We start from the raw sequence: 12,080 nt of genomic DNA on the forward strand, positions 1-12,080 counted from the left end.
TTTCTCGTAATAACGTGATAGTTATCTCGTAATTACGCGTTAGTATCACGTACGTACGCAATAGCGCGAATTATCGTGTTATTACGTGATACTATCTCGTGCGTACGTGATAAAAAAAAAATCATTAATAACAAAACCTTTTCTTTACTTGGCACAAATATGCTTCCGTACTAATGAGATCTCCTGTTGACTTTTGACAATCTACCTTATGATGATGATCATGCCATTATATGGAAGCAACAACAAATGCAATTTCTCTATAATCGCTGCCGAATCCAAATATTCAAGCCCGTTAGGACGGGCTCCGAATCTCGACTTTCAGGAAAAGTTTTGTAGTCATCCGATCTAAACTGACCGAGGAGTTACATTACAAACTATTTCACCTCTACGTCCATTATAGTGGTGATGGACTGATTTGTGGTACATGTGTGTTTGTGGTGGTGTTAGTGTAACTGGTATGTTGGGAAAATCTCAGCAAAAAATCTGTAGGCCTCACACTACAGCTTTTATAATGTACACCATTTACAAGGTGAAATATTTGGACAACATTTCAAAGACTGCACATGTATGGTAGTGTCTAGTTAGCGCATTTACCTCGTTAGTCGTTGGACCAATCATCAACTATTCTTTTTAGCAAACGCCTCCTAGTGTTGAAACCGTGAATAGGATCAGGACGATTTTCAAGAGCGTACTGTTATAATGTAATTTAAAAAAAAATCAAATTTAAAGATAATAGGTTGTTGATTTACTGCATATCAAAAGCAAATCTTGAAGCAGTCTCCAGTTAAAGTGTTTACGTCGTCTTCATGGACGGAGAGACAGACAGCCGCAGAGAGCAACAATACACCCAGTCATGAATTATTTTTACGATAGTCAGAAAAATACACTAATCAAAGCTAAGAAACATATCGCTTGGAAGAGTCACTCTGTTTATGAATAATTGACTGTAGTAGCAGCTTTGAAACTATGTCTTCGCCACAGACAGAGGTAGTAATGTGGGTTTAAAGTGCGCTTCATCATAATCTTGCCATATGCGTGCTTTTGAAGATTGCTGCTAACAGATCTGAGCTGTGAACTTATGATGTAGCAGATCTGATTGGTAAAACGGACGGGCAAATAAATGAAAAGTTGATGTATAGTCCTAGTAACTGGTACGTGATGTAAGTCCTCATCAACAACATGACATCTTCTGGACTATAATGCGACCAACAGAAACCCAAATATAGAAGAAAGCGGCTTAGTAAGTGCTGTTTAATAGAATTAGGGATGCTAATGACTTTGCTCTGATTTCGAGAACAGAGGTGATTTTAGACCTTAGGTCAGCCCACTATACACAGTAAATTCCTTGGTTGTATGCAGCTCGGTGGTCTTGCCAAGCTGTTAAAAGTGCACAAAACTCACAAATAATTTCAATAAAATAAGTTGTATCAAATATTGACTCTGCAATTTAAGGCTCCATACGATCTGGATCTTTAAAAAGAAGTGGTTGTGGAAGCAATTTGATACTATTTTTGTAATGCTGTAATGAATTTTCCATTACCAATCGGCTCCATATTCTCCTTACTGTATTCAGCCAATGGGAAGCAATGTCACTCATTTCCAGTGATGGTTAGCACTAGCATCAAGATCAAAGGTCATAGTTGGAGTTAGCTCTAGCCTCTAGCACATGTTGAAGTTAGCAATAGCATGAAAAGGAAGTCTAATGATGACCGAAGGTGGGGTTAGGGTACCATCAAAGGGGTTCCCCTTCCTCGCTCGGGGTTAAACGTGTCAATTACGTTGTATAAACTGTATGAAACTGTACTCAGAAATGCAGGGAAGGCCAGATACCTCTATTAGCCAGCGTGTACATTATGTGTACATTTTAATGAATATAGGTTGGTGAAAAAGTACACCAAGGGTGCTTTAATTCCCACCAAATTTTATGTGTGTTATGAAGAGGCTTTTATCGAAATAATAGTAAAAATTCAAAACATTCCAATACCGATTGCCTGAGAAAAATTGATTTGTGTACAGCATTGCCATCAAATAGTCACTCGCGGACTGATATGGGCCTATTAGAATACAAGTTCTAAACTGGCCAGTGAGACAATATTTCCTTTAATTAATTATCAAAAAGTATATCCCTGTAGATTAAGAATCCACCAAAGATTGAAGAATAAATCCACTTTCACCCATCACAGTCATGTATTTACCACAGCTTCACAGTTCAGTACGGACTATGTGTCACTTCCGCCTGTGGATGAATACATGTCTCTGCCCGGAACTGTTGAACTTTTTTTGCTGGTGTGGTTAAATATAAACAGTTGGGAACAGGTTCCAACTGTACCGATGGTGTCATCTTCGTCTTGCAGATGGCAGCACCGTCCTTCAGATGGTAAAACCCGCAAAAATAGATTTCATGACTCGGGTGAGTGACCCGTTTTCCTTGGACATGTTGGAGTTAGTCCAGCCGTCGATACAAGTACATTGGTCAAAACACAACAGATAGGGCTCTTCCATCAGTGGGAGGTACGGTCCGCGACTGGCTTTTCTTTCAGAGGGAGATGGTCATATGTATTTGTACAAGGCGCTTCGAAAGAAAATTGAGTTACTACTAGTACGTATGGTTGTCATGATCATCATGGAAAAGGATCGCCTGCCTCCCCTTAGCCCACAAGAAACCTTTTCATGCACATTAGGTTTTTTTTACCCCAGATCAGAAATTCGAAAAGAATTTAAAGGGACACTATAGACTAGGGCGGACAAATTAAAGTTACAGAAAGTCCCAAATAGGGATATCTCGCAACTCACAGTATGTCTAAACTATTCAAGCTTTTACAAGGAATATATTTAATGCTGAATCTAACTTGACCCAGTGCCCTTACTCTGTATGTTAGTCACCTGAAGATGGCCAATTTAACCTCCATGCTCCTGCCTATAGTCCCCCTTTAAAATATTGTTCCCTGCTTAGGTACTCCAGAGCACTGGACTTTCCTCGACCCCTCACCCATACATATTTTTGATGACATAATGGACTACAAAGGATTCTACTGCTTGGGATGATATAACCTTTTCCAATTACATCTTTATCCCTCTACATGGATGTGATACACATAAAGTGGAACTTCCCTTAGCTGAAACAACTCTACTTAAGGACACACCCTCTATTAATGACACAGCATGTCATGATGTGGCCCAAAGTTGGTCCTTTCCAGCAAATTTGAACTGTTTAAATTGGACCTTCAATTAAGGACAGCATTTGCCAGTCCCAAGGTTGTCCTTTCTACTGTTAGTAGTGAATTACTTAATTGTCTTATTGCTATAATATAAGACAATTATTCTTGGACTAATGATTTTTTTTTAAATCCCTTTATTACAATGACTATGAGTTTTGTTTAGAAATTAGGCTTTGTGCAAAGTTCTTAGCATTGGATGGTTGCTTTCTCAAGCAAATTTTACGGCTAAGCCAATAGGTACACTTTAAGGGGGGGGGGGCTGTAGCAGGGGTGCAGAAAGTTTTTTGCATTCCTTTACATGAGATTTTTCCTATATATTTTTACTCGTTCAGGAGCCTTAAAATCCTATCCTCAAGACAGAGCCAGTCACATGCTCCTTCCCTTGCAGAATCTTTTCAATTTCATTGTATGATGAATGCTCGCCTCTTCTGCAATGGAAGTGTCGACAGTGATAAAGAGGATAATATCACCACTCATGGGTCTTCTTTCCGCGCTGTCTTTCCTCTGCGTAATGAAACTGTTACAGTTAGCCAATTTGCATTAAATTGTTAACGGTATTTAGTTGATTCATTTGACGACAAATATTTCGTATTCACATGATTTAAGGGTTTATGTGCATTTTTAGTTAATCATGATTATTTAGATCATAAACACATTTTGGGAATCTCTTGGGTACGATGCCTGATTGGGGCTTGTCTTGTGCAATCCTTGAGTGAGGTGGCCTTTGTTTGGCTGGCCCAAACGGAGGACGTTTCACTAGGAATCGAGATGTTTGGAGTGTTACAACTATTTCGTCTAAAAGAAGTTTAGGTCATTAATTTCCATCTGAGACTTCCATCTGGAGATTTCTCCAAGGAGATTTGGTTCAGCAGATTGTAGATTTTTAACTTGACATATTTTGATCCAGGCAGTATTGTCTTGACAACTTGTGAAGATACCTTCCTTTGGATACCTGCCACCAGACAAAGGTCCACATTGATTCCCGGTTTAAGTATTGTCCTTTTAGCGATTGAAATATATTTTGTGATGTTCATATAAGTCGTTGCGTTAATTGTGTGTTTGAAACGAGGGAGGTTGGTTTGCCACTTAGTGTATCGCCACGGCACTAAGGGGGCAAGGTCTACTCTAAGAACACCTGGTCATTTCGAGGGCGCTTATCCCCTCGAGAGACCAGAGATTCGCCACAAAACATTTACCAAATAGGAACAAGAGAGAAGAGGTGATTTGTGATTTCAAATAAACAGTTAGATTTTATTTGATTTATTATTGCCGGTATTCCTCTTGAAGAAATACTATACATGTACAGGATCGGGCAATCGAAACACATCCACAAAATGCCACATTAGTTTTTCTAGGAAAATAATTGTGGCATAATAATATTTCAGTTTGAACTTAGTTTCTAGAACGTTGAAAGCCTGCTCAAACAAGCAAACTACCCTGCAGTAGATAAAATGCAAAAATTGCAAACAAGTACTGAATTTCCATTTTTAAAATAGAATCACAAGAGTGATTTATTTTTTTATTTTTTTTATTGACACTTTCTGATTAATATTTTGCATTCTTTTCTTCTCTACCATATGGCCTGATCCATAAATGCCAATTCACAATGCACAGTTTTACATTTGCATTTTTGTGAGCTTATCACTATTATATGAGTAATATTTTTGTCACTTGTCAAACCAGACCATAGCTCTTTTCAAACTTTGCATCTTTGTTGGGTATATCTATATGTCACCTGGAATGAACCATTCTTGTATGCCATAGCACTTGCAGCTGATCAGCAGACTATGAAATAAGAAGTTTCGCGAACTTGTCTAAAGAAGGAGCACAAACGTCAAAATTCCCGCAAGAAGAAGGACGTCACATGACATACATGTGATCAAATAGTTGATACTAGATTTACAAAGTGCAAATCGACGACTGCGGCCAACTAAGAAATCCCGGGAAACGGGTTACTCACCCGAGTCATGAAATCTATTTTTGCGTAAAACCCCGAAAAATTAGTTTTTGCGCTGAAAATATGAATTCGACACAAGCTGAAGATTTTCGAAAGGGCAATCCACGATGAGCTAATTCCACCCAGGGGTTAATGAGGAAATAGAGCAAACTACGCCAAATACAATTACCCGTGATCCGTACGGAGGTTGGGGCATGGCGTGTTCGGTAAAGCTGCTAAATATTTGTGGAGGGCGTGCTGTATTTGCAGGAAAGATCGAATTAACCAACAGAGAGAAACATCTGTATTTCATATCGATTAAAATTTGGCCTTTTTTGCCCCTTCAAAAGAACAATACATGTATACACTGGCTATTTACAAATATGCTGATTAATAGATACTTTTAACTGAAACAACTTCTCCTTGAAAATGTCAAGGTTCGGTGAAGCATGACAATTTGCCCCAAATCTCAGGATGAGACGAACGGTTGGCATGCCGTCAGAGCATACATCTTAGAAATCCAATGGGATAGTTGTCCTGTTACGTTTCATTATCAGAAACTGGCCTCTATGCACTCGAAAACGTTTTGGAGGAGACCTGCAACATGCTCAGGAGCATGTCGTTGATTTTGAGGATCGAGTCGTGTGTTGGCGATTGTTTTGGGTTATAAAGGCCTATATCCAATCAAATCCCAACGACAAAATCGTCAATCTTGGCATTTTCTAGTTTACAACCCGTTTATATTGTGATTTGATTTGAGAGACGGTGGGCCATATGAATAAAAACTAGCATTTCCTTGGAAGCAAATCCTTCTAGTAGAGGCAGTATTTGCTAAAAATAGAAGATTATGCTTGTTTTCTTATGAATAATGTGGACCTTTCACTGCAGATGCTTTGCTAAAAATCTTCTAGCAAATGCTTGAAGGTCAGTCCCGATGTCATATTTCTTATGAATGGTCGGTGCTGGTAATCTATTTCATCTTGTGGTTTTGGTATTGTTAGAAGGGGGTAAAGCATCCTGAACTTCAGGGCTTTTCACTTGGCACCTATAAATGATCAAGTTTTTGAGTTATGTGTCTGGGAGAGGAGCACACGACTGACCCTGGTATTCGAGGATAGGGGGTCAAGAGGTCTCCTGATGAAAAGATGTTGGCGAAAGTGCTAAGTGTTCAGTCCTCGTTGACACACTGTCTCGCTTCATCATCATCCGACTCATCTGTCATCTAACTTGGGAAGTCCTGTATCCGTTTAATAATTTGCCTCGTTATACATCATAGAGCCTCTACTGCTACGGGTGAGCCCCTTTGCAATTGTTTTGGAATTATTACTTTGATAGAAACATTAATTGTCCTCCACCTCGCCGGTCGAAACCTGAGTTCTCCCAGATTATGAAGTAGCACTTAACATTTGGTCTTTCGTGCTCAAAGCCCCATCTCGAGTGTCCTCCGAATAAATTGTCAAATGCTATGACCTTCGCTACACGTGACCTCATAAAATCGATGCAGTGAATGATATGTATCTACGTGACATGGCTTTCATGACAAATACAATTTTCGTGACCAAAACCCATAAAATCAGCCATTCGGAAGATGACAAACCTCTTACTTCAATTTTCTAGCCATCTCAGAAGCAACCTTGAAAAATCGAAGCATTTCCTATCATGTAAAAAGCATAGCAGACAAGCATTTCCTCCCTTTCGAAGCAAATTCTAGAGGCTAAAAAGCGTTTGCTTTGACTTGTAGCAAAGACTTAAATTTCCGAGCTATTGCTACTGTTTTATTCATACGAGTGCAAGCAAATGCTTCAAAATCGGTAGAGAAAGAAAATGCTAGTTTTTATTCATATGGCCCATTTTCTTTCGTTCAGTGGTAGTCGGGCCGGATTAAGTTCGTTGAAGGGGACTATAGTGTCTTCGTGCAACTAATATGCACACTTAAGGGACTGGGTGGTGCTTTATTTACCGAAAACATATTATTGGTTCAAATATATTGTATGCCATAGGCCCGGGGGGCTAGGCCTGGTGCACTGGCATCTTGTTACGGGTTATAATATATGTGTTTATTTCATACTCTACGGTACACAAAAGAAGAGTGCAGAATTAGTTACATAATTGGTGCAATGATTTAGTACTGCATGAATGCAGTGTGTTTACAGCAATACAGAAAGAAGTTTAATAATTTAGTTTGTACAAAGATACTCTAAAATTTCGGTGACCTCTTGCCGGTCGGTGTATAATTCGTCCCTTAAAGTTATGAATTCTGAGATTGCTCGGCTTCTCTGTAGTACCTGTTGGTCTACCTCATGTTTGGGATTGGCCTGCTTATGCATTATATGACGGTGGCTAATGGCCAGAGATGACATCCCGCCATTAGCTGCAATTCTTAGGCACATCTTAACATACAGGTTATCACTTTTCGAAAGAGAGGCATGAACGTTCAAGAGTCGCTGTTCTTTTTGCGTGTCGATACTCATCTCATCTACTATCAAATTTATTATATTGTTGTGTGTTCGATGATGAATATTCAGAACCCTTCTGACACACTTCCTCCACGCAGTATTAAATCTCTCCATTTATGGTTTCGACAAATTCCACATCAAACAACCATACAGTGGCATACAAAACCGTTTAAACAGGAAATACTTGACTTCGGAATTAGCACAGCAAAATTGTGCTAGTAAGCTATTGGTCTTCCTATAAAGATCATTTGTACTGTTATCTACCCGAACCATGTCCGCATCCGGCCTAAAAGAAACGCCAAGATGATTCCCACACCTACTTGCCCTCATAGTAACACCATCAACAGTGAGTTCTAGATATCTGTCTATTGCCCTGCCGAAGACGAGAAATTTGTTATTAAGTGCATTAAGTCGTGAGTAAACGACACATAATGATGAGTTACCAAGGCAGCGTTGCTCTGTGAGTGTAATGCGTAAGAGAAATGATTGGCCAGTCAATTATTGTGTTCTAAGGCGATTTGTCATTGGTCAATTTCAAGTTTTGAATTTCGAAGTCAAGTTTTGAGTTTCAAAGTCGAGTTTTGAATCTCGAAGCCAACTTTTGAATCTCGAAGTCGAGTTTTTAATTTCGAAGTCTAGTTTTGAATCTCGAAGTCGAATTTAGAATCTCGAAATTAGCCTTCTGGGCTTTCGTACGATCTACAATTTCTGCGTAATGTTAAGTGCAGGTGCTGTGTTATGTAGCATGTTCACCAGAATAGGAAGATGTGTGATAACAAGCACTTGGCTGAAAGTGTTTCATAAAGTGAAACAGGAGGCAGACTGTCAAATTGCCCTAGACTGTTATATCTTTGAAGTTATTACCCTTGAAGTTCGGCGCGGTTTTTTTATCCGCCATATAAAGCCTTGGTCAGGCCTCTGATCTGGGCTCTCATCGCAGTTTACAAGTTAGTACTAGTCTAATTAAGCTTTCGAGTATACGTAATTAAAGACACGAGAAAGAATCTTATACAGACACTGTTACTGGCTACTAGAAGTGCTTACATCTTTTTATGCATACCACCCACGAGCTATTAACTTACTTCGTTTGGAGGTTGGCTTGCCGGTTTCGGGTAAGTGACAATGATGGAAACTGCCGACTCCTCGTCTTTACTGTTTAGACGCTCAACTGCCTTACCAACCAAGGTTTGTAAACGAGCATCTGTACCATCCGTTAGAAGCCATGTGTCTGCAAGGTTAACAATAAGAAAACAAAGTTAAGAGATGAATTTACCGACCAAAGGCCACAATAACCAAGAATTGATAAAGACAACGAATTTGGACATTACGATTTTTTGCCCTTGATGATTTTTCCTTAAGTACCCCAATTTCAAGGGGAACTTGTTATCAAGATTGGCCTGATGACCCTTGAGATTAGCCGTTCAGTTCGTGTATCTTGGGACTATTTATAAGCCAATAAAGAAATAAAAGGTAAAATAATGTGCTGTGTCGCTTTTGGGAACAAGACAGTTATCCAACAAATGTATCTCTATCACAAAGAGCTCTTCTTTAAGTTTTTAATTGACTGGAAAAATAACGATCTCGGCTGTTTTCCGTCCTTTGATGAAAGCCGTGGCTGTGCGTCCCTATTGTTTGATGTTGAGGGATGAGGCTCATGCTTATTGAGGAACGATAACAACAAATCCGAATAGTGATCAAGGGCAAAACGTAATGGAACTTTAAAAATATAAAATGGGCAGACAAACTGTTACTGAACTAAGATACAACTACATGTATTATATATATATTGTAAAGATATCAGCGAAACGAACAAAATGATACTTATTAAGCTCTAAACTTCTAGCATTGAATGAGACACAGGGCATTGCGTCGACAAAATGGATTATTTAATTTCCCGTGCTATGGCGTGAAAGCGGGCATTTTTTGGCGGGCATTTTTCCTTATCAGTCTTATGAGGGGTACTCTCCCCGCCCCGGCTGATTACACGCAAAAAAAATATTGCCCTCTCATAAGACAATTACTACAAATTTTAGTCGAAAAACACCCTCAATCCCTCGAACCTAAAATTCCACAAAAAATCTCTTAAGGCCTGAACTCACTGTCGCGTTTTTACGAGGCGTTCGACGTTGCGTTAAAACGCCGCGATTAGCGCCACAAAATGGTATCCATTGAATTCCATAGATGTGTTCCCACTTGGGCGAAGCGACAAAATACCTTGTTTTTCACGCGGCGTTCCACGCCCTCGGGCAAAAGTACGTTACAAAATTAGCAACCGAAGCGTATAATCGCCGCGAATCGTGGGGTCTCGTGATATGAATTGTAAGGTTGACAGAGGTTTAAATTGTGGTATTAAGATAGGCATTTGTCACTGCAGTGCCGGTACATGTGTGCAGTTAGGAATTGTCTCCCAAACCCATTGGCACATTGTCTTCAGACCTGATAGAGAGATTGATAATTCAAATGGAAAAGCATCCTTAGATTTATGACAAATCCTTGTCAGAATATAAAGATGTTGACAAGAAGGAAGGTATCTGAAGAAAAAAATTGCCTGCGCTTTCGTTTTCTTTTCGCATACAGGTACGATACCATGATTTCGGCAAAATCCGAATCCGAGTCAGACATTGTTGCAACACGTCTGTGCCAGCTGTTTGGTATGGAAAGTCTATACCCTTGTCTGCACCCTTTCACCGCCAGCGATTATAAGCTTCAGTGAGAACAGGTTACGAAATCTCTGTCGCAACGTTTTCCCGTCGCGTGAAATCGCAGCGTTTTTTCCAAGGCGTTAAAACGCGACAGTGAGTTCAGGCCTTTAATCAGCTGAAGGTTCCGCTAAATTCAACAAAAACCTCCTAATCAGCTGAAGGCACCTCCAAAATTCCAGTAAATTCCGCTACTATCGCACACCTAGATTGCTTTGACAGCCACAATTCTAAATTAACATAATTCATCATAGCACCAACAATTCTTCAAACCACTGTTATTCGCTCTATAGCGTTTTACATCTACCGCAGCATAAGGCCTGAACTCACTGTCGCGTTTTTACGCGGCGTTCGACGTTGCGTTAAAACGCCGCGATTTGCGCCACAAATGTTATCCATTGAATTCCATAGATGTGTTCCCAATTGGGCAAAGCTACAAAATACCTTGTTTTTAACGCGGCGTTCCACGCGCTCGGGCAAAAGAACGTTGCAAAATTAGAAACCGAAGCGTATAATCGCAGCGAATTATAACATCATCTTGGGGTCTCGTGATATAAATTGTAAGGTTGACAGAGGTTTAAATTGTGGTATTAAGATAGGCATTTGTCACTGCAGTGCCGGTACATGTTTTCAGTTAGGAATTGTCTCCCAAACCCATTGGCACCATGTCTTCAGACCTGATAGAGAGATTGATAATTCTAATCGAGAAACATCCTTCGATTCATGACAAATCCTTGTCAGAATATAAAGATGTTGACAAGAAGGAAGGTATCTGAAGACAAAAATTGCCAGCGCTTTCTTTTTCTCTTCGCATACAGGTACGACACCATGATTTCGCTTCAGTGAGAACAGGTTACGAAATCTCTGTCGCAACGTTTTCCCGTCGCGTGAAATCGCAGCGATTTTTCCAAGGCGTCAAAACTCGGTCTATGGCAACGCCTATGGAAATTCAAACTGTTAGCATACAAGTACCAGGAGTTACTTTAGACGGATCATTTGTTACTAAGAGCGTGGCATTTTCAAATACTTTAATAAGAGAACACGTACTTTGGTGGACATTCGATTACTGGATAGAGAAAAGTGTGGGATCGAAAACCGGAGTATGATTCTACGATATTTCGATCGTCAGCATCAAAGAGATTGTGATTCCCACTACCATGTAAACCATCGTCTTCTGTGTTACGCAAGTCCACCCACACCCTAAAATGGGCGTAATCACCAGGTCTCGTTAGGGAGTTTTTCCCAAATGTACGCAATGATGACGTGCCCCATTAACAGGACATAACATCCATTTTAAAATGCGTTTCCAAAGTGAATGCATGGGGACAACCCATTAGTGTCGTATATCACTCGAAGCGCCCGATTCCCCTGATTCTGCAGGATGTTAAATCGGGCATTTTATTTCTTTAAATAAATCATAATCCAATGTGGGGAGAAACATAAATATGATTTGTGGACAACTCGATATCACTAAGCATAACCTACCAAAGATAGGCAAGATAAGGCAGCTGTATATGGTCCAAACTAATGACACAGCTAAAATACTTAAAGAGGTGTTAATGATGAGGGACAGGAAAGACTATAGTATATTCCAACGATGTCAGATGTGATAACCTGGCTGGCCTGCTCATAGATAATGGTCATGATAGTAATAATCTTTGCACCCATCCTATCCTATTGTGTTTCACATAACAACAACATGTAAATAAGCACGCTGCACGAAACTTCTTCCACCAGTGTTAAAGTGTACTCTTTAAGTGTACGAATAAAT

General features: G+C 39.8%; 1 protein-coding gene across 1 annotated transcript in view; it reads right to left on the reverse strand.

Annotated features, from left to right (window-relative positions):
• LOC135488144 (transient receptor potential cation channel subfamily M member-like 2) overlaps positions 1 to 12,080 on the reverse strand; it is a 213,998-nt gene that overhangs the window by 150,060 nt on the left and 51,858 nt on the right. The window contains exon 4 of the mRNA XM_064772619.1: positions 8,693 to 8,838. Within this exon, the coding sequence (XP_064628689.1) occupies positions 8,693 to 8,838 (146 nt within the window). The remainder of the gene's footprint in view (positions 1 to 8,692; positions 8,839 to 12,080) is intronic.

This window comes from Lineus longissimus, chromosome 1 (genome assembly GCF_910592395.1).
Source record: "Lineus longissimus chromosome 1, tnLinLong1.2, whole genome shotgun sequence".
In the NCBI taxonomy this organism is placed as follows: Eukaryota; Metazoa; Nemertea; class Pilidiophora; order Heteronemertea; family Lineidae; genus Lineus; species Lineus longissimus.